Source organism: Erithacus rubecula (genome assembly GCF_903797595.1).
Source record: "Erithacus rubecula genome assembly, chromosome: 9".
In the NCBI taxonomy this organism is placed as follows: Eukaryota; Metazoa; Chordata; class Aves; order Passeriformes; family Muscicapidae; genus Erithacus; species Erithacus rubecula.
This window is the reverse complement of record NC_136660.1, coordinates 21,167,789-21,194,341: the sequence shown is the minus strand read 5'-3', so window position 1 is coordinate 21,194,341 and position 26,553 is coordinate 21,167,789. Positions and strand designations below refer to the sequence as shown.

The 26,553-nt window shown below is 50.9% G+C and overlaps 1 protein-coding gene across 6 annotated transcripts in view; it reads right to left on the bottom strand.

Moving 5' to 3' along the window:
- The window catches only part of DNMBP (dynamin binding protein), a 33,650-nt gene that overhangs the window by 3,918 nt on the left and 3,179 nt on the right, over positions 1-26,553 (bottom strand). The window contains exons 2-12 of one of the 6 annotated variants that reach the window (XM_079313032.1): positions 22,836-23,001; positions 21,175-21,353; positions 18,830-18,952; positions 16,365-18,302; positions 4,362-4,549; positions 3,633-3,732; positions 3,023-3,170; positions 2,497-2,514; positions 1,630-1,829; positions 443-573; positions 111-215 (exon numbers count right to left, since the gene is read on the bottom strand). In XM_079313032.1, coding sequence (XP_079169158.1) covers positions 111-215; positions 443-573; positions 1,630-1,829; positions 2,497-2,514; positions 3,023-3,170; positions 3,633-3,732; positions 4,362-4,549; positions 16,365-18,302; positions 18,830-18,952; positions 21,175-21,319 — 3,096 coding nt within the window. In that variant the 5' untranslated portion in view covers positions 21,320-21,353; positions 22,836-23,001. Of the gene's footprint in view, positions 1-110; positions 216-442; positions 574-1,629; positions 1,830-2,496; positions 2,515-3,022; positions 3,171-3,632; positions 3,733-4,361; positions 4,550-8,386; positions 9,322-12,286; positions 13,642-16,364; positions 18,303-18,829; positions 18,953-21,174; positions 21,354-22,305; positions 22,579-22,835; positions 23,002-26,553 lie in introns of those variants that run through there. The other 5 variants (XM_079313034.1, XM_079313033.1, XM_079313035.1 and 2 more) reach the window with 5 other exon arrangements.

Genomic DNA, 26,553 nt, shown 5'->3' with positions numbered 1-26,553 from the left:
GAGCTGAGGCAGGAGCTGTGGGCAGAGGCAGTGCAGGGTCACACCATGCAGACAGGAGGGACAGTGCATGGGGGCCCCACAGGACCAGCATCACACCCAGACTGGCTCACCCGGACGTGCTGCAGGTACAGGGAAAGGTCCCGGATGAAGGACTTGATCAGCCGCTCCTGCATCCGAAAGTTCTTCTCTGTCTCTTCAAAGGCTTCATCCTTCAGCTGTGAGAGAAAGTATTTCAAGGGAGGTGACACAGGACTCAGCACGCCCCAAACTGCAAATGTGGGGCCCTCCTGCCCACAAGCTGGACAGCAGAGATGGGTGGTTCAGACCCTGAGCTCACTCTGCCTTGCTGGCCTGGAAGCTGCATGGGGGGAAGGGGTGTGGAGGGACAGCAGATACCTCTGGAGAAGCACTGCAGGGTGTAAGTGCACCTGATGCACAGTACCTGGGGTGCAAAGCCTGTGAGATGCTTGAGGTGGCTGCTCACACGGTTGGATTTCTTGATGATAGAGTGGAAGTTGAGCTTGGAGATCTTCTCCATGAGGCTATCTTCATCCCCTTTTCTGTACTTTAGCACTAAAGAGATTAATACAGAAATCAAAACCCTTGTAAGCACAAACACTCATGTCTTACAATGCTCATCAACAATCACCTTGTCAGTTCTCCTCTTCCTCAAGCCTCTGTAGTCCCAAGAATCCCATATATCATTACAGAATGGCTTGGAAGTGACCTAAAAATCCTCTAGTTCTAACTTCTCTGCCATGGGCAGAGACATCTACTAGACCAAGTTGCTCAAAGCCCCATCCAACCTTGTCTTGGACACTTCCATGGGTGGGGCATCCACAACTTCTGCAGGCAGTCTGATCCAGTGCCTCACCACCCTCACTATAAAGACTTTTTCTTTGCATCTAATCTAAATCTAAACTCTCAGTTTAAAGCCATAATCCAGTCCTATCACTACATGTCCTTGTAAAAGATTATATCATAACCACCCATCCCTTCTAGCACTGTGCCATCTGTTTGGTTCTTCAGATGCCTGACAATTTGTAGACAAACTATTCAAGCTCTTCCACAGACTATGCATAGTGCCAGCTTAAGATGACACAGGAGATGGTGTACAATAGTCCCTGGACATATAGAAGGTGTCTATATTGCTTCTTTAGCAAATATTACAGGCAAGCAATCATTACAGGCAACCTATGTCACCTCAGCTTCAGTGGGGCTACAAGGAAAGACTGAAGTTGACAATTTGCATGAAGTGGGGGCTTCCAAGGGAAAATATGGAGACTGGCCAGCAGGTATCAAAGGGAGTAATTTTCTCCCTCTGTTCAGCCCCAGAGAGGCTACACTTGGGTACTGTGTCTGGTTTTGGTGCCTGAAGGCTATAAGAGATGTGGGAGAACCACAGCTTCTAATCCACCAGGAGAGCTAGGGGAGCCAGGTGGGCTGGGCATGAGGAAGCAGAGGGGAATCTGCTCAATTAGCAGCTACTTGAAGGGCAGTTACAAAGGTGATGGGGTCAAACTCCCCTGAGCAGTGAGAGTTCTTCCATGACTGTGGTTGCCAGCTTAGGCTCAGTGGCCAGCAGACACCCACTGCTGTCCCTGTGCCCAGCACTGCCCAGCTCCTCACCCAGGTCCTTGCGGCGCTTGTACTCGTTGATGTTGACGTTGATTTCTTTGACTGCGAGGACGGCAGCTGTGAGCGGTGCCTTGTCAGGGTGAGCCTCAGGGGTAGCACTCAGCAGCTCCATCAGCAGCAGTGGGTACCGCATCACCCTCTGCACTGGCTTGATGAGGAAGGAGCCCAGGTTAATGTAGTTTGTGCAACCCCTGGAATGTCAGGACAAAGGAGATGTATCAGGTGTCTGTCCGGCTCTGCCACGCACATTCTGCCCCCTCAAACCAGTGCCAAACAGACCCAGAACTCCAATGCCTCTAAATCCACTGTACTCCCTAAGTCAAGCCACCCTTATGTCCAAATTCATTGCACTCCTGAACTCCTGGCACCCTCAGATCAACCCCTGCAGCTTTCTGCTCCTGACTCACACCAAGTGACACTTCCCAGCCATGATCCTCTTCATTACCAGACCCACCATGAAATCTCACATAGGCACAGCCCCACGCTTGCCAGAGAGCCACTTGTTTCACATGCTGTTCCACCAACCAACTGCCCAGATCTGGCCCCTAGTGCAGGACAGACAGACTGCAGGACTGCAGTGAGTGCAGGGCTTTCATGACTCCTTGGGGCTGAGGGCTCCCAAATCCTATTTCGTGCCCCAAGACCTCCCCTTGTCTCATCACTTGTGCTGCCTACCTGTGCAGCCCACCCACTGCTTCTGCTGCAGTCATGACACAGACACCCTTCTACTCTACAAGTGCCTCCATAAGGCACTGTTAGGGCATGCCAGCATGCACCCAGCCTGTGGCAGAAGGTTAGTTACAAGGAATGGCCAGAACAACACAGACAGACAAGCAGGGACTAAGAACAAGTACTCACCATTCACTGTACAGGCTCCTGCCGGCCCACAGAGTGCCAAAATGCAAAGAAAAGCAAGGGTTAATGGGGTGGCAGATGTGCAATCCCACAGCCAGTGTCTGTGCCTGCCAGTGCCAAGGCAGAGGGCAGCCCTGTCCTTCCAGAGCAGCCATCAGCACTGCTGGCTCCTGGGGCAGTCACCTCCACAAGTTGGAGCCCTGGCACCCAGGCAAAGCAGCTCCTTCCTCAACAGCCATGGTGGCTCAGAGTTCAGGGAACAGGAACGCTCAGTCCAGGACATGCCACCTTCTCTATACATTGGTGGCTTCTATTTTAAGATTTTAAGGGGGTCTACAGGTTTCCCAGCATGTGTGCATTGGGGCAGGGGGTCACTTGAACCCAGAGCCTGGTCAACTACGCAGTGCCACTGTCAGACCCTCTCCAGTCACCACCTGGACTGTTCTAAACACTGCTGACAGGAGGCAGGGATGTTGGAAACTGATCCCCCTATCTCAGTCTGGTGGCTGCCACAGCCAGAGACTCAAACCTGAGGCTATCCAGCAGGTCCAGAAGTAGTTTCTGCAACTTCTCATCCTTCTCATAAGTCTCCAGCAGTGCAATGGCCTCATCATGGTTCTGGCAATACACCCTGTAGACACTCTCCAGCTCTGCACGCTGTGTCAGGAACACTGGCCCTGCAGAGAGCAGACAAGCAGCACCTCAGTCTCCTGGTCCCCAGCTGCCTTCAAAAACACTGTGGCATCCATTGTCCCCATTCCACACATACAGGTCAAGAGGACAGTGCTACTATAGCATGCAGGACCCCTCTACATCACCCATCAGTACAGAGAGCTCAATCAATCTAGGTCTCCCAGGGGAGTAGTGGAGACATTTGTCAGGAGAGCCACAGAGCACAGGCACACGCAGCCCAAGGCGTGAATGGCTCAGGCTGGCAGCACTTTGGGAAAGGGCAATGGACATCCACTGGGTCCCAATACAGAGACCCCTGGGGCAACACAAGATCTCCTTGGCTTCACTGTTGGACTGATGAGAAAGCCCAGTCCCACTGATCCTCTCCCACCATTTAAACTGTTATGCCCTGCCACCAGCAATGCCCATCCAAGCCTTCTGAGAAAAGTTAACAGCAGAATTCATACCAATGGCATCTGAAGCCTCCAAGGTGGACAGCAGCTGCTTGGAGAAGTTAATTACCATGTGGATGTTTCCAAAAAGGCTCTCAAAGTCTATGTTTTGAATCTAGTGAATGGGAAAAGAGATGTCCTGGATGGGGAACATGTCCCAGTTAGACTCAACAGTCCCCCATTTCCCTCCTGCAACCCATCACTCCTCAGCTTCATAGCAGTCACCCGGTGTGACCTCCTCTCATCACAGTGACTCCTGTACACATTCCCTTGTCCCCCAGTGCACTGAAACTCTCACTCCTTATGTCCTTCTCTCTCCCAGCAATTCCACCCCTGCCTCTCCTCACCTGGTTTTCTCTTTTTCCTCTCACTAAATCTCTCTCAGTGCCAAGACCCCATATCTTATTTCCCCTGTCAATGAATTTAACCTATAACCAAATGAAGAGAACCTTCTCCTGCCTCGCAAAAAAAAAAAAAAAAAAAAAAAAAAAAAAAAAAAAAAATCTATGATACTTGCTGCCAGGTCTCTCACTTCCAGCAAGGAAGAGGGTTCAGCAGGATCTCAAAGCAGATGGGCTTATTGCAACAAACTGTGGGAACCACTCTCCTCTCCTCGGAATAGCTTTAATTTCCTCTATGGGTTCCCGTGCTGCCTAGTCATCTCTGAGAACTAGATGCACTCGGTATCCTCACTCCAATCCACCAGTGCTGCACCACAGCTTCCCTTCCCTTCCCAGTTCCTACCTGTGCCTGCTGCAGGGGCACCATGATCCTCTCCACACACATCTCCAGGTCTCTGATATAGTCCCGCTCTGTCTGGAGCAGCTCCTCAATAACCTTGGCCCTCTTCTCCAGCATCCTTTGCTCTGCGCTCTCAGTGGCGGCTGAGGATGGCTCCAGGGATGGTGTCTGGGAGGACAAGAGAGTCATCTCTGAAAGACAAGATAGATAAACGAGATTAGCACGCTCCAGCAAGGATGCAAGGGCAGGAGACAAACAGCACCTGAACTGCTCCACATGACGGAACATGAGACTGAGAAACAGCACTACTGAGAGCCCAAGGGCCTTTCCAGAGGGGCCGTCCCCGGGGCTGCTCCCACAGCCCACCCTGGCAGCACCAGGAGCGCCGCAAAGCTCTGCCAACAAACCTGCTGCGCACGGTCCGCCCTGCTGCCGGCCGGGGCCCGGCTCCTCGCCCACCCCGCTCCCCAACTCCGCGGCCCCGGGAAGCTGCAGGCGCGGAAGGAAGCCCCCGCCGGGCAATGGCGGCCGCCCCTCCCTCAGGCTGGGAACAGGGGCTCCATTCTCCAGGCCCGGGGCATTTCCATCTCAATGGCCGCGGAGGGCCCGGGCACGGCAAAGCCTGGAGCTGGATCGCGGCCAGCGGGGCCGCCCCGCCGCAGGGCGCGGGGCTGCGGGCCGCCCTCCTCGGCCCCGTCCGGACCCCCGCCTCTCCTGGTTTTCTGTGTCACTGCGGCCCGGGCCGGCCCAGCCCCCGCCGCTGCCATCGAGACTCGTTATCCCCCCGCGGATTGCTGCGCCCCGCTCTCGGCCCCACCTGCCCGTGTCTAAAAGCTGTGCCTCGCACCGAAACCATGGCCTCGGGCTCCCCCCTCCCGACCCCCCTCTGAGGCCAGGAGCAGCCGGGTCTCCCCCAGTTCGGGCATCACGGAGCCCGTGCAGCGCCAGCCTGCACCCGTTTCATGTCAATTCCACAGATGCGCCTCTGCTGCGGAGCCCCACTGCCCTCCATCAGCGGAGCTGTTTTTAGAGTTGCAGACAAGCCCCAGCTCAGGCGTTTCTAGGAATGTTTTTGCAGGACAGGCACTTCCAGATCTCCAGGTCTCTGACTTCTCCGGTGACAGCATCAGACAAGAGGCTCAGCCTTGCTTAATCCCAGGGACACCCAGCAGGGTTTGGGACTTACGCTGGTAGCACAGCACCCACTGTGCACGGCCCCAAGAGATCCCCCATGCTCCCAGTCCCTGCTGACCAGGGCTGGGCAGGCTGCAAGCAGCCCTGGCTGTGCTCTGTGGGGTGATGGCAGTACCCAGCACGGCAGCATGAAATATGGGATGGGAAAATTGCTGCCCAGCCTAAGCATCCTGTCCACTGCTACCCCAGGTCGGGGTCTGCACTTAAACAACCTGAGAAAGACAAGACACCCAAGCTGAGACACTGACTCAGCCCATGATTATCTAAACCCATGCCAGCCCTTCGGGCCCTTCCCATTGCAGAGCAGCAGAAAGCAGGAGCATCAGCACCAACTGCAAGTTCTTACAGCTACCTGGCTGAGGATGAACCACTGTGCCTCTCTGCAGAAAGAATAACTTCAAAATCACTCCTAGTGCCAGCCTAGCAAATGGGAAACGCAGCTGAAACACAGATGCCCTCAATGTGGGAGGGAAGATGCTTGTCTCTCTAAGCTGGCATCTCTGCTGCCCTGCCTTGAAATCTAGCCTGGGGAGAGGGAAAACAACCAGCTCCATGGAGGAGGATTCAGTGACACAACCAGCACGACATTTAGTCGGCAATCACTGGGAAGAAAAAGCCTCACTGATTCCTACTGGCAAGTGTCCTTAAGACTAATCCCATCAGAGCCTGTCTTGGCTTTTTTTTTCATCCCCAGTGATGAACTTTATCAATTCAAATGCAGCAGAAATCTGCAAAGAGAGCCTTAGTGCAGATGGTGGGTTTAACTGGTTTTGCTCTTTACATTTTGCCAGCATCTGCAAAGTCTCAGCAGCAGACTGGGCCCTGCTGTGCAAGGTCCTCCACAAACACCCACACAGATAGCCTAGACGCAGGACTCGGTGACTGAACAGGATATGAGCAGAAAAATGTACAGAAAGGACAACTAAACACTAAGATAATACAGTCAGCAGGTCTTTGTGGCTCAGAGAATTAATGAAGTAGCAACAAATGAGTTATTTTAAAGAAGGCATGGCATTTGTTTTGCAGGAGAGCAAGCTCAAGTGGGAAGGCAGCCTGGAAGAAACAGGAAGGTGTTAATTTGCAACACAAACAGGTGTGTGAAACCCAGAGGGGGTGGGCGGGTGAGATGGTACTACTACATGGGGTGGGCTGGGAAGAATCCTGAAAATGAAGACAAGCCAAAACAACAGCCAGAAATGACCCATACAGCAGCATTTGGGAAGACAAATGGAAAAGATTCCATTTGCTTTGGTCAAAGAAGTTTTATATTTAGCCCCAGCCAAAATGCCACCACAGTAAGTTTTGCACAGGACACCTCAGGAGTTGACTGCACCATCAGATAACCCTGCTGTGCTCCCAGCCTTAGCCATAGCTACTTTGCAGTCATACCATGTATTTGGCTCCAGCTCCCCAAAACAGAGCTGGGGATGCCCAGAACTGCTGGCAAATGCTCTACCAAGCAAATCCCAGGCAAGTAAATCTAGGTCAGGCCCTTACAGAAAGTACCCTGTGGCAAGGATTCAACCCACACTTGTGAGATTGCCAGCTCCGTGACACCCTTCTCTAGCAAGTCTCAAGTCCCTGCCTATGGAAGGGAAATTAAAACATTCCCTGCACAGATTTAAAGCCCACAGTAGTCACCAGCTCAGCCTGGTTCACCTGGCACAATGCTGGGCATTAGTTTTACCCACTTACACTGTATCAGTATTTGCATGATTTTGAACACTCATACAAATTAATTCTTCTCTGGCCTTCTTGCTCTTTCTGAAAATCTCAAGATTCTTTCAAAAACAAGGCTACATTGCAGTCAAGTTTGCTAGAACTCTTGTTGTTTATCACTAGTCCAGCATCCTCCTTCAGCAATGAACTCAAAATTCTCCTACTTCTTTCCAAACACAGCTCAAAATATATAAATAGAGAATTTATTTGTAATATTTGGCTCTTATATCTGACCAAGATGTATTACTTAGTGTTTGTTTCTGATGCATTTAAAAACTCTCACTTTTGGTATTTCATACTATCTCTGTTAATTGTCATTAATTTATTTTTTCCTGTTTGTCACACATTCTTCTATGTCTAGTAGCAGCTTTCCCTAAATAAGACTTATTAAGCAGTTGCCTAAACCCACCAATTTCACAGCTGTGGATTTTGGTCATCTAATAAGTATTTTTTAAACACATCTTCATTTTACTCCACAGATTTTCTATCTAAATGTTACCTTTCAATTGGATTCATCATGCCCATCAACTCTGGAGATGCTAAGACACACCACAGCTTGAATGGGCTTTGTTGGCCTGCAGGAATATGACTTGTATTTTTAATGAAGCCACCAAATTCCAATCCAGTGACAAACCCATGTTTACCCATGACACAGTTGCCAAATAGGCTTTCAGAAATACATTTCCAAAACCAATGTTCTCAGTCACAATTTTCAGAGATTCAGATTCTGCTCTGCTGTTTCTCCTTCATCTGATGGTCTGAGCTTCCCAAGAGCACCTGTTTGAGCTTTGCTAGCATCCCTGCTGGACCCATGGGAGATCCAACAGCAGCTCCCAACCCAGCCCTGGCAATGAGGTGTGAACATGGAGCACACTCCCACCTCTGCCCTTCCTGGGGAGACTGTGATTTGCTATTGCAATCACACAGCTCATCCTGCTGTCTGTTGTCTTCCAATTAACAAAACCTTTGAATTGCTGTTTCCCAGCCTGCTAGCGGGAGCACACGTGCAGTTAAGAGGTTTTTTCTGACCCACCAGGAGCAGATGTGATGGGATGCAGGTCCAGCACGCTGCAGGGCTCCCCCCAGGCTCCTGGCTGCTCCTCCCCAGGGCTCACCTGGCAGCATCCCGCGGCTCTGGCAGGTACCCGGGCAGGGACAATGCCGGGAATCTCCGGTGGAGCTGCGCCCGCCCCGGGCCCACAGCTCAGCACAGTCAAAGCAGTGACTCAGGACAAAACAAACCAGCTGCAAATATTTGAAGTATGTGAGGCCAGGAGGGGAGGAGCCACTGCCGACCACGAGAGGGGAGGCGATTGAAACTGGGGCAGGGAATAATTAATGTGAGCAAAAGGCTAAACTCGCTGCCAGGAGCAGGATCTGGCTGGGTGGAAACTCTTACTCCAGACATTGGTAATGCACCAGAGCTCAGCAGGGGCAGAATACAGATGCTTCTCCAGGGCCACTGCAGCAGATTGCTGTCCCAAACGTATCTAATGCAGACACTGCTTGTTTGGGATGTCTCTATGCCAGATAAAACCACAGCCAATGCCCCAAACAGCCTCTGGTTGCCCAGACAGCCCCATGGCATTCAGTGTGAGCAGAGGATGATTCCAACCCCTGACACAGAAGAAAAGTGAAGTAATATGATGGTGTTAAAAGCTAAACTGCTAAAGCTGAGGCAGGGCATCAACATACGTGTAAGCAAAACCACTAATGGACAAAAGAAAAGATGAAAGTTCTTTAAAAGGATGTTTTAAACAGACAATCCAAAAAACATGAAGAGAACGGTACTGATGAAAAATCTGTTCTGCATCTGTGCTTCAATAAAGACAGCAAATAGAAATATATAAATGAACATAGAAAGCCAGATAACAGATTAATAGACACACCAGGTACTCTGAAGCACAGAAAAATGAGAAAAGAAAGACATCAAGAAAAATCTATGGATGGTTAAAATTCAGTTTTCATCTTGTAAATGAGGAAATAAAAATGCTATTTTATAATGGACCTTTATTTCTATCCAGGACAAATGAAACCCTACAATGACACAATCCCACAAGCAGGTAGAGAGAGCAGGATTTTTGGCAAACCTGGCAAAAAGATAGAATTATACAATATATTTTCTGCTTACTTAAAAAAAAAAAAAAAAAAAAATCCTTCAAAATCCACTGCCAGTGGAGTGGAGAGTATCCATAAAAGAAGGTATTTCTAAACAGGTTCTCCAGAGACTGTATTTAGTTAATCCTACATAATAAAGTAAATGGAAAATCACTGCTGTCATACAGAGGAGTGAAGATCAATTCAACAGAATCACAAATAAAGATGAGGCATATGAGTCACTGAATGATCCAGGGTACCCTGAATAAGATGGAATTATTCAAGCCAAGCAGGTTTAATGCAGACAATTGCATTAATGTATTAATGGGAACAAGAAACACAGCCACATACAGGATTGTAGTCTAGGTAGTAATTTTTTGGCTTGATCAGACAAAATTCAACAGCAGTTTCTTGAATGTTGTAGCGAACCACAGGGGTTTTGGACATGGGCACAGGAGCATAGCAAGGTAAACTAGTGCTAACACTCACCCAGAATGCCTCACCCAGCTCTGAAGTCCACTGTTTTACAAGAGTCTGAACTGAAAAATGAGTATCAGGAAGAATAAATACTTAAAGGTCTTCCTGTGAATCTTTGACATGGGTATTTTAAAACTCCACCCACTACAAAGAATTGAAGACTGAAAAATTACTTAATTACAGTACCTGCCTGAGAAGAATATCCATCAATTAAAAAGCTCTAATTTAGGGAAAAAAGTTCAGAGTTCAGAGATGAAATGCAACACATTAGCATGCAAAATCTGTAAGAATGATGGTGACTAAGCAGCAAAGCTATAACAGGTGGGTTCTCCTGTTGATGTGTCAGGCAGTCACATCTGAGTCTTATCCCAGACGAGGTGCTCTAACCAAGCAGCTGTCACCCAGTTACACCACACAGAAATTTGTAACAAGTGTGATAACCCTGCTAACAGAAAAGATCATCTCTTCTGGCTTGGAAGTATTCAAGGCAGGCTGGATGGGGCCCTGGGCAACCTGCTCTGGTATGTGTCATCCCTGCCCAGGACAGGGGCATTGGAACTAGATGCCCCTCTAGCTCTCTTCCAACCCAAACCATGATTCTATGATCTCTACTGAGGCTTTCAAGTCCCAAATTCTGTTACTCAGTGGATGGAGCAGGAACCTGTTAGACAAGTGAACAGCATTAGAAAAGGTGCCTGGAGCACACACTGAGGGAGAACCAGAGCTGACTTTTTCCTGCCAGCTGCATAGGAGGGTGTCTTGTCTGTGCTGCCAAGCACAATGGGAGCTCTTCTGGGGAGGTGCTGATAAGATCTTACACTGAGGCAGCTACATCAGCAAAGCATGACATGCCAAGGAGGGCTGTTACTGGTCCAGCATTGTGCCCCAGCAGGACAAGAGGAGGAAAGTAACAGACAATTGCAGCCAGAAAGAGGCCACAGGATGGGCAGACAGTGTTTGAAATACCTGGAGCTTTTATTTCTCCTGCTCTGCTGTGATGAGGGAAAGGTGCTGATAAATGAGGGAATCCTGCCCTGCACCTCTCAAGGCTACTCCCACCACCCCGAGCCTGACACAGTGGGGAAGAAACCTATAACCCTAAAGAGCACAGGCTTCCATTGGCATCACAATCTGTCTCTTCATCTCTTGCAAAGGCTGGAGAAAACAGCACTGCTCCAGCCTCCTAAGGCTTTGTGGACAATTTCCTATCCCACTCTGTTCCTGGCCTCCTCCTGTCTCCCCTGCTGCCCTTTGGACATCTTGGAACCACAAAGCTTCTTCTCCCTTTCCTCACCCTGGGGACACAGCTGAGCAAAGTCCCACCCTTACAGGATGGCCTGAGAGTGCAGAAATGCAGCCATCAGAGCCTGCTTAATCAAATTGTCTCCAGGACAGATTTCATGCTAAGGCAAAGGCAGTCACTGCCTCCAGCTTTGCCATCACTTTGGCTGTTGCAGAATTTTCCTCTCCATTTCAATCCCACTTCACTGAGAGTTCACACACACAGCTACATGAGACAGACACTGGCAGAAAGGGCACAGCAACAAACAGCATTTCAGACACATGGAAGCCTGTCCATCAAGAAGGGCTCCTTCTGTCCCTCTGCCCAGACCCCAGCACCTTGCTGCCACTTCCCCTACCCCCCCCCCCAATAGTCTTGCAACAACAAGCCAAGCTGCACAAATCTGTCTGCAGCTGACTCTGACACAGCCACAGTGTCAATGGAATGATTTCACCCATGCCAGGACAGCCTAAGCCTTCCACTTTGGTAATTCTCCAGCTGCAGAGTGCTATTTGATGGGACTGGAGACCTGGGGATGGTTTGGGGACCCAGGACACACAACTGTTGTAGCACAGGTAAGGGACCACTGCAGTACTGACAATGCATGAGATTCCCATTGGTGACAGCCCCCCAACACACAGGTGCCTGAGTATCCTGCCCAGGTAAATTATGCAACTCTGAGTACTTGCTCTCTGCATATGTCTGAGTGCTACAACAGCTTCCTCTATTTCCTGCTTTATACTGCCTGTGAACAGCTGCCATACTCATAGGGTCAGGAATTGGTTCCTACCAATACAGGATCTATTCAGTTTATGAATGTATTCATAAAGAGGCAGTAGGAATAACCCCAGCATCTCATCCTTTCCCTCACAAGGACCACATCACAAATCAGGACCACAAGTTTTAGGGTGCACCTAAAACATGTAGGAGCAACAGAAAAGACAGCCTTGAGTCTGTGCTACCTGTGCTTCGCTCCCACCTGGGCCTCTGCAAAAGCCCCTTGGGGTGACAACCACAATGCTCATTTCAGCCTCCCCCCAGAGGAGGCTTCCTATGCGAGCCTGTGCTGGCCACCCACGTGTACCAGAGTCCCAGTGCTGCCCTGGGCAGGGTGAAGGCACGCCCAAGGGAATTGCCCACCATCCATTTCCCTGTGTACCTTGCTCTCTCCTCCTGCTCTGCACAAACTGCGAGTGCCGCAGCGCGCTGGGTGCTGTCCGTCTGTAGAAGCTGTTTCTCTGCAGCACAGAGCCCGCCCTGTTCGCCTCCTGGGCCTCCTGCTCCCACAGCTGGCTCCAGTCTGGCCGGCCCGTGCGTACCCTCGCCTGCTCTGCTCCACTGCTGCTCCTGGCTGGCATCCCAGGCCCGGGGGCTTCTCCTTCCAGCTCCCCACAGCCGTGGGAGTCAACGCCACGTGTCTCCAGCTGTGTGTAGCAGGTGCCTGACCCCAGGGTCACACTATCATCTCCCGAGGGCCTGACTGAAAATGCAGCAACTTCACAACCTCTGTCTGGACTGCTGTGGTCCATGACATGGCCTTTGGGCCTCCTGTGCCGTTCCATGTCTTCTTTGTCTACTTGGTCCCTGGTACCTACACGTGGCCTTTCCTGCTCTCTATGTGCCCTAGGGCCTCCATCATCTCTATACCACTTTTCCCCTTCCCTATAAACTTGACTGCCTCCATCCTCTCTATACTGCCTTCTCCTCTCCCTATACTCCCCAGAGTCCCTCTCTTGCCGGTGCCACGGTTCCTTTTTCCTATAATGTCTTCCATCCTCACTGTAGTCCTTAGGATCTCTGTAGTCCTGATACCACATTTCCTCCTCCCTACAGTCTCCAAGGCCTCTATCCTCTCCATACTGCCTTCCTCTCTCAATATACTGCCCAGGTACTCTGTCTTCTCTGTTACGCCCTCCTCTTATCTCAGAACTGCAGTTTCTGGATTGAACACCCTCCCTCTCATACACCTTGTAGTTTCTGTCCTCTATATCCTGTCGTTTGCCTTCCCAAATATTGTCTGCTCTCCTGCAGTCCATGTACTGCATGTCTCCCTTCCAGAAACCTCCATAGTCTCCATTCCTGTTCTGCTGGTCCACGGAGGTGTCCTCCTGTCTCCTGGAACTGTCCCAGCCACTGTCTGCTCCTCGGCTGCCCGGGCACGGCCTCCTCGTCGCCCTGGGTCTGTTGCTGCAGCCAGCCACGTCCTCTCTCCGTACAGCACAACAATCCTCATATTCCCAGCTGAGGAGCCGCAGTTCCCGTCTCGGATCCTCCATGCAGTGTTTCCTCTAAGGACAGGTGCACATAGTCCTGTGGGGTGTGGCACAGGGGCCCACTCCCCTCACTCTCTGCTCCCTGAGCCCAACCCAAGGCTGACGCCACTTCTCCACTCGGCTCCAGCACTCCCGTCCCAAGTGAAACGCTGCTTCCTGAAACCAGCCAGCAAAGGCACGGGCCCAATCGCTGGCAGCCCTGGGCTCCTCCACCTGCTGCCCAAAGTAATCAGTAACCAGCCCTGAGCAGGAGGGGAGCCAGGCTGGGCAGGCTTTCACCGCCCAAACCGGCTCCACAGCTTCCCCAAACCTCTCCGCAGGCAGCTCCGAGAGGGGAAGAGGAGGGCACTGGAGCATGCTGAGCCCTGCCCCAGACCAATGTCCTCAGGGAAGGGAAACAGAGCATGTGTGAGACCGCAGGGAGTCACAAAGCAGAGGTGGGATACCAGATATTCTACCAGATCTTCTTCCTACCCCTGATGGCATGGAGGAAACAACGTGGTCTAGAAGAGGCTGGGCTCTGCTCCACACCTCACTGGGGCAAACTGAGGCCTTCAGGCTGTCCCTGGCTCAACCCTGATGCTAAGCCCATCCTCTTCCCAGCCCTTACCCACAGTCACACAGAGTCAGGAGAGAAGCTGCTCCCTGCAAGACACACCAGTGCCTACACAGTGCCATGCAGTCACAGCTGCACGGTTCCCTGCTCCAGGGTGAACAGCTGGTCTACCTGCTGACAAGAACAGGCTTCAAGGGATTACCTGGATTATGGAGTAGGTGCCAACACACAAAATAAGTTTCCAGAAGGCTACAGAAATATGCACTCCAGTAAAGCCTCTCACTGCAGGGCACAACATATGCCAAACACAGAGCTCCTATAAGAAACCAAGAGACAACCACAACATGCCCTTGACAGAGAGTGTGAGAGTCTGTGGATGCCATCCATGTCTCAGGTTCCTAACATTTGTTAGGAATACAAAGCCCATGCTCTCAGCTGGTAGAAGACAAAAATAAAATCAATGGATTCCCCCACTCCAACTGCAGGAAGGCAAGAACCAATCTTACCCCAGCCTGGTGATCAGTGTAACCCCAGTGTGCTCACAAGACACGCCAAAAAAGCAACCTGATGATTTTAAACATTTACTGTAGAAAACTGTACATTTTCTACTCTTCCTTGGCTTCCCAAAGGATACACTGAGGGGCTGGATTCCCCACTGTGAACTGTTCCCCCAGTAAGACTATGCCTGCACTGCTTTGGTTGCTGGTCAAAGCTTAGTGAGAGCTTTTCTGCCTCCAGTGTCTCCATGTTCCTCTAACAGTGGTAAGGCAGAGGTCATGCATCAGGCATGGCACAAACACACTCTGCTGATCTGATGCAACACCAAGTTACTGTTCTGTCTGCTGCACTGGAGCTGGGCTAGCAAGACATGCTCTCTGGCCACACTCAGATGTATCAGAAGGGATATGACAGAGCTTGGACACGTCTTTATCACAGGGCTAGAGAGCTCTCTTGAACTGGAGAAAAATCCCCTAGGACTACTGAAGGGATACTAGCTTGAGGATGTCTCAGGATAGTGAATTAGTTCTTGCCTAAAACTCCCAGTTCCAGGAACCAACAGGTTCCACAGGATCAGTTCTCCGCCAGGAAGCACTGGGGACAGTAGGAGACATTTCCCAGCAAGATCCACCCCATCAGAAAACTCCCCTTGAGATTTAGCCTAGATTTTGCTCTTCCTACCTTCAAGTCATTTAATCTAGCTTCAAATCCTCTAGGCCTCTTTCCAAGCATCCCTTCTGCACACCACTGACATGGAGGTTGTTTGTCACCCTGTTTTCCTGGTGTGCCCATATCAGCCTTCATTCCCATGTGCTCTGCCTCAGACATCGTGCAGCAAAGTGCCTGGGCTCCCCAGAGCTGATTAAGCAGTGGGAGGATGGAGGCAATGAAGTCAGAGTGAGTAACTCCCAGGCAGGAGCTGGCATTTCACTCCATCTCCTGTATGCAGTGCCCACATTTCCTGCACGTCGTGGGTTTCAGTAACAGAACTGCAGTGTCAGAGCTCCTGGGAGATGCCTGGGAAGGGACTGTGGGAGAAGATGTATGTGATCCCATCTTTCCATTTGTCTACTGTAATATCAAGTGTAACATAATTAGCAGCATTGATCTTTACACAGCATCTTCAGGTTTCAGAGACCAAATATGCTAATATAATCATGGGAAATTCCTCTTTCCTGAGTAATTTTTTTTCTGGGGTGCAAGAACAAAAGTCACATTTTCAGATACACTTATGCCACAATTTTAAGCTCTTTGTTGCTGTTACAAACAGAACAGTGCTGTTTTCTTGTCCTGGACTCCGTGGATGGCAGGAGAACAGGGGCAGGTTTTACTTTTTGCCAACTAATCCATCCCACTCCCAGGTCAGGTTCAATCCCCTTCTGTGCACCCCTTCTCATATGAATAATAAATCCCCACAGGTCTGTATCAGCACCAGAGCAGAAACCACAGGAAACCCAGTGCCCTGACAGGTTGAGGGCAGACACAACACAGATATCAACTCAAAGCTCAACTGCAGGGCCACCAGCAAAGCCACTCTGAAGTTGCTGCTCACTGCCCTACAGAGAAGGGGATGAGGGGAGGTTGGAACCGCAGCAGCAGTGGTTTTGCTTTCCACCCTGGACATACTGGGAGTGGATGAGATGAAGGCTCTAGATGTATGGTGGGGCAGGAAGAGGAGATGGGAGAGTTGGAAGGAAAAGGGAGTGGGGAAGACCAGGGCAAAGGGATATCCAGAGAAAGACAGTGATTCTCCAAGGCAAAATATGATGATTTGTACTGCAACAGTGCTTACAAAATGATTAAAATCAAGAATTAAAGGGTATAAAAGACTGCCTTCAACAGTGTCTGTAAAACAGCAGAGGCACCTATGTTCCTGAAGCATTCCCCATCCCATGCTGTTGTAGACTCACCTCTCAACTCCTGCAGCTCCATGCTGAGGCTCTCAATGTTGGAGTCACAGAAATCAAGGTTTTCCATGGTCTCTGCTCTCACCAGCTCATCCTGCTGCTCCTCCAGCATCAGGCTTAGCTCGGCACGGGTCTTGCTGTACGCCTCCAGATCTCGCTCCACCTCTCCAATTCTAGTCAGCAGGATGGAGCTGGAGGAGGCTGATCCAGGCTGTGTCAAGTCCTCACGTGCCTCCTGCCCCCGCTGCTCTGGGCTGCTGGGCTGCAGCTGTGCAGGGGCCGCATTCTTCCGCTGGCTGCTGGATGGAGGCCGGGGCGCGGGCCGGGAGGGTTTCACCGAGAAGGACAGAGACCTGCCTTTGGGCACCTGGCCACCCTGCAGGTGCACAGCAGCTGTCCCGAGGCTGCTGGGCCGAGGAGGGGGTGGCCTCAGGGCCCTTCTCCTCTCTGCCTGCCTGGAGTGGGACACAGATTCAGGAGACCCACGGACAATGTCCTTCTCAGAGCTGTAGTCCAAGATAGAGAAGTGACGGGAGACCTTGTCCTGCTCCGCACCAGTACTTGACAGACTCTTCTCAAACTGGGCCAGCTGCTCTGTCAGTTTGGAGTCCAGGTCCGTGCAGCTGTCCCCCTGCACTGCAAGAGGGCAGCACTCCCCCCAGCTCCCAGACCGTGTGTCCAGGCTCACCTGGGCTGTTCCTAAGCTGGAACAGGGCTTAGACTTCTCCAGTTTACTGTCCATCCAATTGTCTAGGTCCTGGGTCCTGCTCTGGCTCTCCTGGGGCTGGGATGCTGCCACGCTATTAGGAGATGAAATTGCTTGGCTCCTGCAAGGATTTTGGGGGAAGTGGGGAGCTTGCAAAGGCACAGTGGGGCTGTCTTCTTCATGCTTAGGGAGGGGGTGAGTTTCTGAGTTTCCTGGGGGGGCTGAAATAGTGCCCCCAGGCTCCAGCTCACCTTGGCCAGGCCTGTTGCCCTGTGGGGGAGGCAGCTGAGCAGAGGGGAGAATGCCATTGACTGTCTTTGTGTGGTCAGAGGGGACCGAGTCCACCATGCCTTTGGGATGTGGCTCTTGGTGTCCTGTGCTGGGAAAGGCCTGGTGCTGTCTCGAGTCACTGCCAAGAGGACTCTCTGACCTCCCTGCCTTGTCAGACAAAATGGTGGCAGGCTCAGGGTATGCAGCCAAGCCATCCTCCTCTTCCCTTCTACCTTTCCCTGGCAAAGGATAAGTTTCAGAGCAAGTGCTTTCTGGATCTTGATGGATGGTCAATCCACAGCTGCCTTCATCTTGCAGATCCCCAGCACTCACCTTTTCCCTGCAAGCCTCAGAGGCTTCCAGCCTCACAAATCTGTGTGGAAAGATGCCACGTTTTCCTCTCAGCTCCCCCTCCAGCCAGCCATCCTCCAGAATGCCTACAATCCGAATCCTGTCACCCACATCGAAATCCAGCTCCTTGGACTCCAGGGCCTGGAACTGATAGAGGGCAACACCATAGGTACTCCCTGGCTCCGTGTCATCTTTGGGGGGCACCTCTACTGTCCCATTGGTGTCACAAGTCTCTGTGGGCTCTGGACCCACTGAGGTTCCTGGTGCTCGCAGAGGAGTAAGCAGCTCCACAAAACCCTCTGGGAAGATGCCCCTGCAGCCTCTGAGCTCGCCCTCAAACCAGCCAGGCTCTGGGACACCAACAATGCTGATCACATCCCCTTCCCTGAAGTCCAGTTCCTCCTCCAGCTGAGCAGACAGGTCCATCAGGGCCCGGGCTTGGCCCAGTGAGTAGGCAGGCACCTCCACGAGAGTGCTCTGGGACAGCTGATGTCTCCGAACTGAAAGGCACAGCTCCCTCACACATGATGAGGGGAAGAAGCCCTTGGAACCCCAGCTGCTTCGGCCCTGGAGCCAGCTGGAGGCCAGGGACCCCCCCAGGATCACCAAGTCTCCTGCAGAGAACAAGACACAGCAGTTCAAAACTGCTCTCATTATTGCTTCCCACCATTATTCCTGCCTCCCCATGTTCCCCTGGCACTCTGTCAGAGCAGAGTGCATGCTGGGGATGCACACAAGCACAGGATGGGGTTAAAGCATGAAGTATCAGCAGCCTCTGGTACATCTAAGGTACACAGCTTGGCAAAGCTGTGCAGGTGCATCAAAGCTTTCATTTTTCCCCAAATGCAAGTCTAAGACTTGGAGATTAGAGGTCAATTAAAAGGCAGTTGTAAATTTACTATGATCAGGTGATGACAATTTTTGGAGTTTCATGAGTAATGACATATCATGAGAAACTGGTATCAAAGTGGCAGAAGCCCAGAGGACCATGGTGGATTTGACATGAGCCATGTCATGAGGTATTAGGAGATTCACCTCTTTCTTCTGTCACTCTAGGCAGGATGCTGTGACTAGGTTCATCCATCCAGAAGGACAAGTGAGGCTTTTGAGGTGCAAAGCAAAGGAAGAGAATGGAGATTACCTCTCTGCAATGACAAGCTCCCTGGCTCTTGTGATGTGAAGTCATTGGTACAAACAAACAGTTTTTCTCCCTGCTTCAAAGGGGGAATATCCACAGGTTCAACAAAGCTGCTAGGAAACTGCCCTAAAAGGAGAACGAGTTGTCAGCAATGAGTCTTTCCTGTGACCCACCACCATCTCCACCCTCCTTCCAGATGCTGGGATCTATTCACCTCTTGTTAAGGAAAGTACCCAGTTACCCTGGGTGCCTCAATAGCCTGGTGGAAGAAGGAGTTTTCAAGTCAGGAATTCCTGGGGTTTTAAGTACTTAAGAGCCAATAGAGAACAAAAAGCTTTGAGCCCTTGGCTCACTCCAGGCAACCACAGGCTGTGTGCATTACTGGGACTGTGCCATCAGTATGGAGCTTCCAGGAACAGACACACTAGGCTTTCTTTGCCTACTGCTTCCTTCCCAACCCAGACCCATGGTGAGGACTAAGAGATCCAGTAGTGCTAGATCACAAGACCAGTGTCTTGGGTCAGTGTGTGCTGACTGGGCTTATCTACCTGGTGCTCTTTCCTTCATTGGGCTTGGCTCCTGTGCAGCCTCAGCACAGAATTCAGGCTGACACACTCAGGATTGCCACACCTGTGAGTCACAGGCTCTGTCACAGCTTCAGCACTGCTGGGACTCCAAGGATCTCCCCCACTTTGTCATTCTGTGTCCCTCTTTCACCATGGCACATTTACTGGCCACCACATGAAATCCATCAGATACTAATGTCAGTCCAGAGAGCACAAGACATGGCAGAACCCACTGCAAAGGCCACTAAAAATGTCATTCTTATATAATTTGAGGCAAAGCGATATGATGAAATATGGGTTAGTACCACATCCAGCATTGCCTCTGGGTGACCAAATATTTTCTAATAAAAGCTGGAAACACCATATCCAGACACCCAGAGCTTTGCACTGTATTTAGGCAATTTAGCATTTGCTATACTCTGCTGCAGACAAATCTCTTTTTCCTTATCTTACTTTCCTGCTCTGTACATGAAAATAAAATAATGCTGTAAGAAAGGAATGACTGTACATGGAGTTACAGTAATTATCTCACAGAGTAATGAGTACTAGGCTGCCACACCTCCACAGCTTCTATTCTGAAGTGCTTTTCCAATTCCCTATAACTTTAACTTAGAAAGCTGGGCAGAAAACTGCAACAGCTGTTCCAAGGGAAAGCAGGAATGCAATTGGGTTTTGACTTAAAGGTCATTAAAAACATTCAGTTCAACTTCAGCATGTTTATCTTTGAGCTACGACAAACATCTGTTTGTTATTCCTTCATCTTCTGTTGAAGCTTCATCTTCTGTTGAACAATCTCACCAGTTATTCTGGCAGGCAAAGCTCTGTTGAAAACTGCACACACAATCCTTGCCCAGTGACTTCAGCAGCAGCAATGAGATCAGGCACATGCTCATTCAATGCCACTTATCAGTCTCATGAAGCACAGGAGGGAAGTGCTCCTGTCCACCTTTGTTTCAGACAGTAGACAGCTTGTGGCTGTTAGGAGAGACCAGAATGCTGCTACAATAGCAGCCCCATCTCTACAGCCAGGGATGAAATCAGTCCCACCCTCATGCTGATGACAGAGGCAGGCTTATGCTTTGAAGTGGCCTGGCTTTCATCTCCCCCAGAGCTCACACATCTTCTTAACATCAGGATTAAGATGAGAAAGAGCTGCCTAAACAGAGACTATTAGACTCTTAGTGTTTCACTAAGAGCATTCTGCTGCTTCAGAGGTTTCTCACACCCCCCTAAAAGTTTAAGAGACTTGCAGACCTCTTCAGGCACCTAGATACTGACAGCAACTTGTGTAGAAAGATGCTTTGAAGCAGAAAGGAGGAAGTGAGACCGAGTCAGAGGGCTGGGGGGGGGAGGGGGGGGGCACATGGTCGCTGTTGTTCTATCTCCACTGACAAGGTCACTTGGACTGGTTTCCAGAGTGGATGCATTTCCACTGCATCTGTTTCCTTTCTCCCCTTCCACTGCCACAGCAGGTCAGAACATAAACTAGCCAGGAAATGGGCAGTCTGTCCACAGAGACTGGAACAACCAGTATTGTGAAGCTCCTATCTCCTCAAGAACTAACTCTCCACTAACCTCTCTCAAAAAACAACAGACAAGCTGAATAGTTGACTCAAAGCTGGCAGGAGACCAGTGGCAACTCACACTCTCAGTCACAATCAAAGCCCCATGAAAGATTCAGTAAATCAAATCAGGTCCTTCCCCACAAAGGGAAGATGTGCTCATGGACTGGACATTTAGCTGGCACCTCCATGGACCCAGTGCAGGCATTTCAGCTCTTACCTGTGACACCTTCCTTCTTGCCGAAGAGCCAGAACTCATCCACCACAGCCAACACCTCGATGACATCTCCCACAAAGAGGGGCAGCTCTTCAGAGACGCTGGGACAGAAATCAAAGACTGCCCGCACCACGGAGCCGGCCTCCATTGTGCAGGGTCTGCAGGCAGGTCAGTGCCTAAGGCTGAGACAGTGAGAAGTTCGTCAGCACCCAGAAACACTGAAATGATCACACACAGCCTCAGGAAGTAAAACCCTTCCTGAGCACAGAGGCAGATGTGGGGAGATCCTGTCCTGAGCTCTTTGCCAACCCCTCACATGCTGCAGGAGCCAAGGGGCTGCAGCAATGCTGCCCTCACCTGCTTTGTCCCACCTCTCTGGCTATCTCTGTAGGATCATGTGTGTTTGTCTTGTAAGAGGGGGGACAAGCAGCAAGAAATTTGGAAGTGAATTCCCGTCAGGAAGGAAGCAAAAGGAGGGGAGGAAGCTCAGGATTTCCCTGACATGTGGGGCAGGGCTCAGCCTGACAGGGCCTGGTGGGCAGCCAGCACCACCCACCTGCATGTCCCACCACACATTCTCTGGCAGGATGGGCACAGGAATCCCCCTCCCCATGCCACCACTCAGGGCCATAGAAACTGCATGCTGAACCACAATTCTGTCCCAGCAAGAGAAGAGGCACAAAGTCCATCCAGGCAAGCTCATGCCATCATCCTCATTCTGACCTGACTAGAAATGTCCTTTCTGCCTTCTAGGTACCTGGCTCAGACATCCCCCGGGTGGCCTCACCATAGTTTTTGGCAGGAGTCGGACTGAGATGAGGGTGCAAACCCTGTCCAAGGCTCTGGGAGCCAAGGCTGAAATTCCCCCTGGCAGGAGACTTGAAAGCAGGCAAAGACCTCCTTGTCAAAGTCTGTCCTGGATTCCCCCTTCCTCTGGAAATGGCTGTTGAATACACTCTTCTGTATAATTTCTGCTTTTCAGCCTTACTGTCAAGGAAATCCAGTGCACCAAGGCAGCAGCAGTCTTGCAGCTTAAGCTGCTCCTTTGCCTCTTCCCAAATTCATCAGGATGGGAACAAAAAGATTCAGCCACCCAAAGCAACTAGGAACTTCCAGCTTATTCCTCAGCTTTACCTCAGACCAGTGAGGTGATCTACTTTCATTTTCTGACCCACTGCAGTTACGGGACAGCACTGCCGACACCTCTCCGCGGTGCTCTCAGAGCGCTGCGCTCCGCAATGCTGCGCTCCGCGTCCTCCCCTCCAGCCCGCTCGGCACCGGCGCTTCCCTCGCCCTGCACAGGCAGAGCCCCCGCTCTGCCGGTCCGGACACAGCTCCCCTGCCCTGGGAGCCGCTCTCCTCCCGTCCCGGGGCGGATCCGAGCGCACAGCGGGAGCAGCGCCGCTCCAAGCGCCGCCCAGCCGCTGACACCCGCCCCATCCCATCCCATCCCATCCCATCCCATCCCATCCCATCCCATCCCATCCCATCCCATCCCATCCCATCCCATCCCATCCCATCCCATCCCATCCCATCCCATCCCATCCCATCCCATCCCGGCTCCTCAAAGCCCCTGCCCCGCCAAGGGCACAACGAGCGCGGTGACAACTCAACGAAACACAAACACCGGCCCCACAAGGGCACCCTGTCTCCCTACAGCCCACCTGAGTCCCGGAGAGTTAGGAAGAGCAGAAGCTAACACAGGGAGGAGAAATATCTCCCTGCTAACGAGGTGCAGCCCACTTTCAGTGAGAGTGCCAGTGCGGGATCCAGACAGGGAAAGGCTTTCTGCTGACGGGACCATTCCGTTTATCCAGTCCGACTCACCTCCTGGGAACAAAGAGGGTTTGTACTCAGCAGGAACAGCTTCCTCATCACGTCTCTCCCCGCCCCCAGCCATTCCTCTGCTGCAGCCAGCGCACTGTGCCCCTGGCCACCCTCACCTCTGCCATCCCGTCTGTCTGTCACTCCTATTGCTCTCCACTGCCTTCCCCATAGCACGTGGGCTCCTTGGGACACAGGCTGTCCCTTTGTCACCAGCTTTGTGCTGGCTGTACAAACAAAGAGCCCAATATCCAGCAGCAGACAGCACTCTGCCACCAAAAAGAGATGAATGGACTGGAGTGAATCAGGAGCACAAAGAGCTGCAGTTCAGGATAGCAGAAACCTACTGAGGCAGAAGGAGCAACAGTATTCAAAACATGACCATGTGGAGCAGGGAAAAAGATGGAAAAGCCATCAATTAGCTTGAAAATATCAAACACAAGTCAGGATCCTTGTGTTGTTGGTGGCTGGGGCATGCTGCTGCAAATTCTCATGGGAACAGCAGCAGCAGCACCAGGCACAGCAGCAGCCCCTTGCAGGCATCCAGGCTGCTCTCCACCCCTCAGACAGGCTGCCAGCTGAGCTCAGGCTCCTAGGAATCCATGCCATACACACAATATTCCAACTTCACAGCAGCACTGGACAAAGAAGGAAAACATCTGAAGGTGTAATTGCTGCCTTGGGGTAGTTTCTTTGGGAGCACACGATGGTACAGTGAGATTTCTTGTATGTCTTCTGTCAAAGGTGTAATGTAAGGATGGGCAGAGGTATGCAAGGATTACAGTATTTGTGCTGCAGACCCAACCTCTGGCTTTGCTACAGTCACTAGGGCTGAGAATACAGCCCTGCCATTGATTCCACCCATGAGAACAGGAGTGTCACTTCCTTTGACACACCTGCAGCTCTGGGGACTCATCATTAAAATGTGAAATATTTTCCAATGAGACAAATATAGAGAGGGACTGGCAGGACTGCAATAGTTCCAGCATGTATATGTTAATTATAGTTATAATAAACCACTAACCTATTAATGTCCAGAGCAATCCCTGAGAGGCAGCTCATAAGAAAGCCAAGAAAAGAATCCCAACAGGCTCATGTTCCTTCAGCATTCCCTCAGCAGAAGAGCAAGATCACTCCCTGACTCCACTGGAGCACAGACAGCATGCCCCTGTATTTGCAAGTAGTGAATCAGTCTTTTGGAGTTTGCTTGCTCCATGACATGAATTGAACACAAAATATTATGTTTTCCAGGACCTTGGCTTTGTCTTACTCCCTGCAGTGCTGTCTGCCAACATTTTCTACAAATCCCCACCTAGAGAAGAAAGCCTCCCAACATATTCCAGACTGGAAACTTACTGAGTCCAACTCTTCAGGCTTAATAGTGGACCCGAGCTTCTCCCAGATCCACCCTAGATCTGGTAAAAACAAATATTCAGCAACAGCTCACGCAGAGGCTCCAGAAGGAAAAGCAGATTGCAGGGAGAGCAGGGCTCCGCCTGTGATCCCCTGTGAGTCACAGCTCCTGACAGCTGGCCAAGCACCTCTCACCTCCAGGATGAGTGATCCTTGCCTGCCAGAGGGAAGGAGGGCGAGCTCTGCACAGCCGAGCAAACTGTGGGATGTCAGGACTCCTGTCCCCGCCCAGCAGCAGACCCGCATCCAAAGAGAGCCTCACTGTGCAGGAATGAAGCTGTGGTGCAGCAGGAACTCGCCCTGCTGAGAACACACAGCCTCTGTCTCACTGCCTGGTCCTGCACAAACCAGGTAACGTGTTCCTGGCGCTCGACCACAGCCTGCCTGGTGCCACGCTCGGGGCCTGACACAACAGCATTGTGCAGCAAGGCAGAGAGTGGATTCTCAGGGCATTAATCACTGCCCCCAGTCTGCATGCATGCATGCTCAGCACACACTAACATTACCTTCATGGAACACTGCTTATCCCATTTTGCTATTAGCTCTGGAGCGTGTCTGGTCCGGCGTGGGCTGATGGAAGGAGGGACCAGAATGAAATGATAGCTATTAACTCTGTTACATTATTGTTTTGAGTTCTTCAGCACAGTCTGGGTCAAGTCACAGCAGCCAAGAAAAGGCATCTACACATAGACTCTGACAACTTCTTCTATCCCTCTTCTTTTTGCAGCTGAAATTGTGCAAGATAAGAAATCCCAAATAACGGACTCACCAGCATCCAATTGTCAGGCACTTGCTAGAAGAGCCATCACTTAGATGGAGGTAGAACCACAAGAGATGCTGAAGCAAGGATTTTAAGCACTTAAGAGATAAGGCAGCAATGTGAAGAGGCCATTTAGGCTGATTACAAGAAGTATTAACAGCCCTGGTAAAAAGGGAGGCCCAAAGGCTTTGAGGGCAGCTAATCCACTCCTATCCCAAAGCACTGCTCACACCATGAGCTAAATAAACAGTAATGGAGGGATGCCACAAACTAAGCAGCAAGGAACCCAAACTTAACAGGTGCTATTTCCACTTGTTTCTCCACTAAATAATACATTCCAGCTTCTCACTTAAGAAGCAGCACTGTTAGAACCGACTATGGATGGTATGACTGCACTGAAAAACTAACATTTCACCAAAGAGATCAAAATATGCTGTGTGAGCTACCACAGGCATGCAGGATTTGCACAAAAGGGACAAGTGGATTCTTGTCCAGTGGATGCCTCAATCTCTATAAAAACCTTAGAACCTGCATGAGCAGTAGACCAGGACAGCTCATGCTCTCAGAAATGTACAAAAGACAAGCTTGCCACAAAGTGAGAAATTAATATTAAAAATATTAAACAAATAATGTCAGTGATCTTGTTAAAAATTATAAAACACCTCGCACTTCACCTAGGTCCTTTCACACCTCCTTCCACTCATTATAGATCAATGTCTGTTCACTGAAAACACAATCCACCCCCAGTGACAGAGACACCCCTCAGTTCAGTGCACCTTCCAGCTGCTGGGACTGCTTTGACAGAGATCTCCTGCAGCACTTGCTGTGCTCTTGGCTGCAGGAGCAGTACCCAACTCACAGTGGGAGGAACCAGCAGTTATGCTTGGCTTCTCACACCATTGTGTCAAGAACAAAAGCTTAGTAATTACATACTAAGACATTTCTACCTTTTTCCTCTGTTCCTCCTTGTGTTCTCCAAATCTGGACAGTGCTTGTTGCCTTCTCCATACCCCAATGCATCTGCACAGGCTGCACAGTCCTCATTCACACTTCTATGAGAGGGCATTACCTGCACATTAGCACACCTTGACTGCTCCCACCACTCTTCAGAGCTGTGGCCACCCACACCCCCTCTCCCTGCTCAGAGCAGAACATGTTGCTCTGCAAAGCTCCCCAAGGTCCCTGCTCGCCTGCACATTCCTGGGTGGAATAAACAATACCCTGTTGAGCCAGGCTGCCTGGGCCCCAGCTGGAGATGGTGCCAATGCAGGGACTGCAGCTCCAGCAAATGCAGAGCTGATCCTATGAATCCCAACAGAATGGGCAATGCAGCAAGCAGGGCAAAACCCCAACTAATGGTGCTGAGGAGAGGAGCCTTCTCCCAC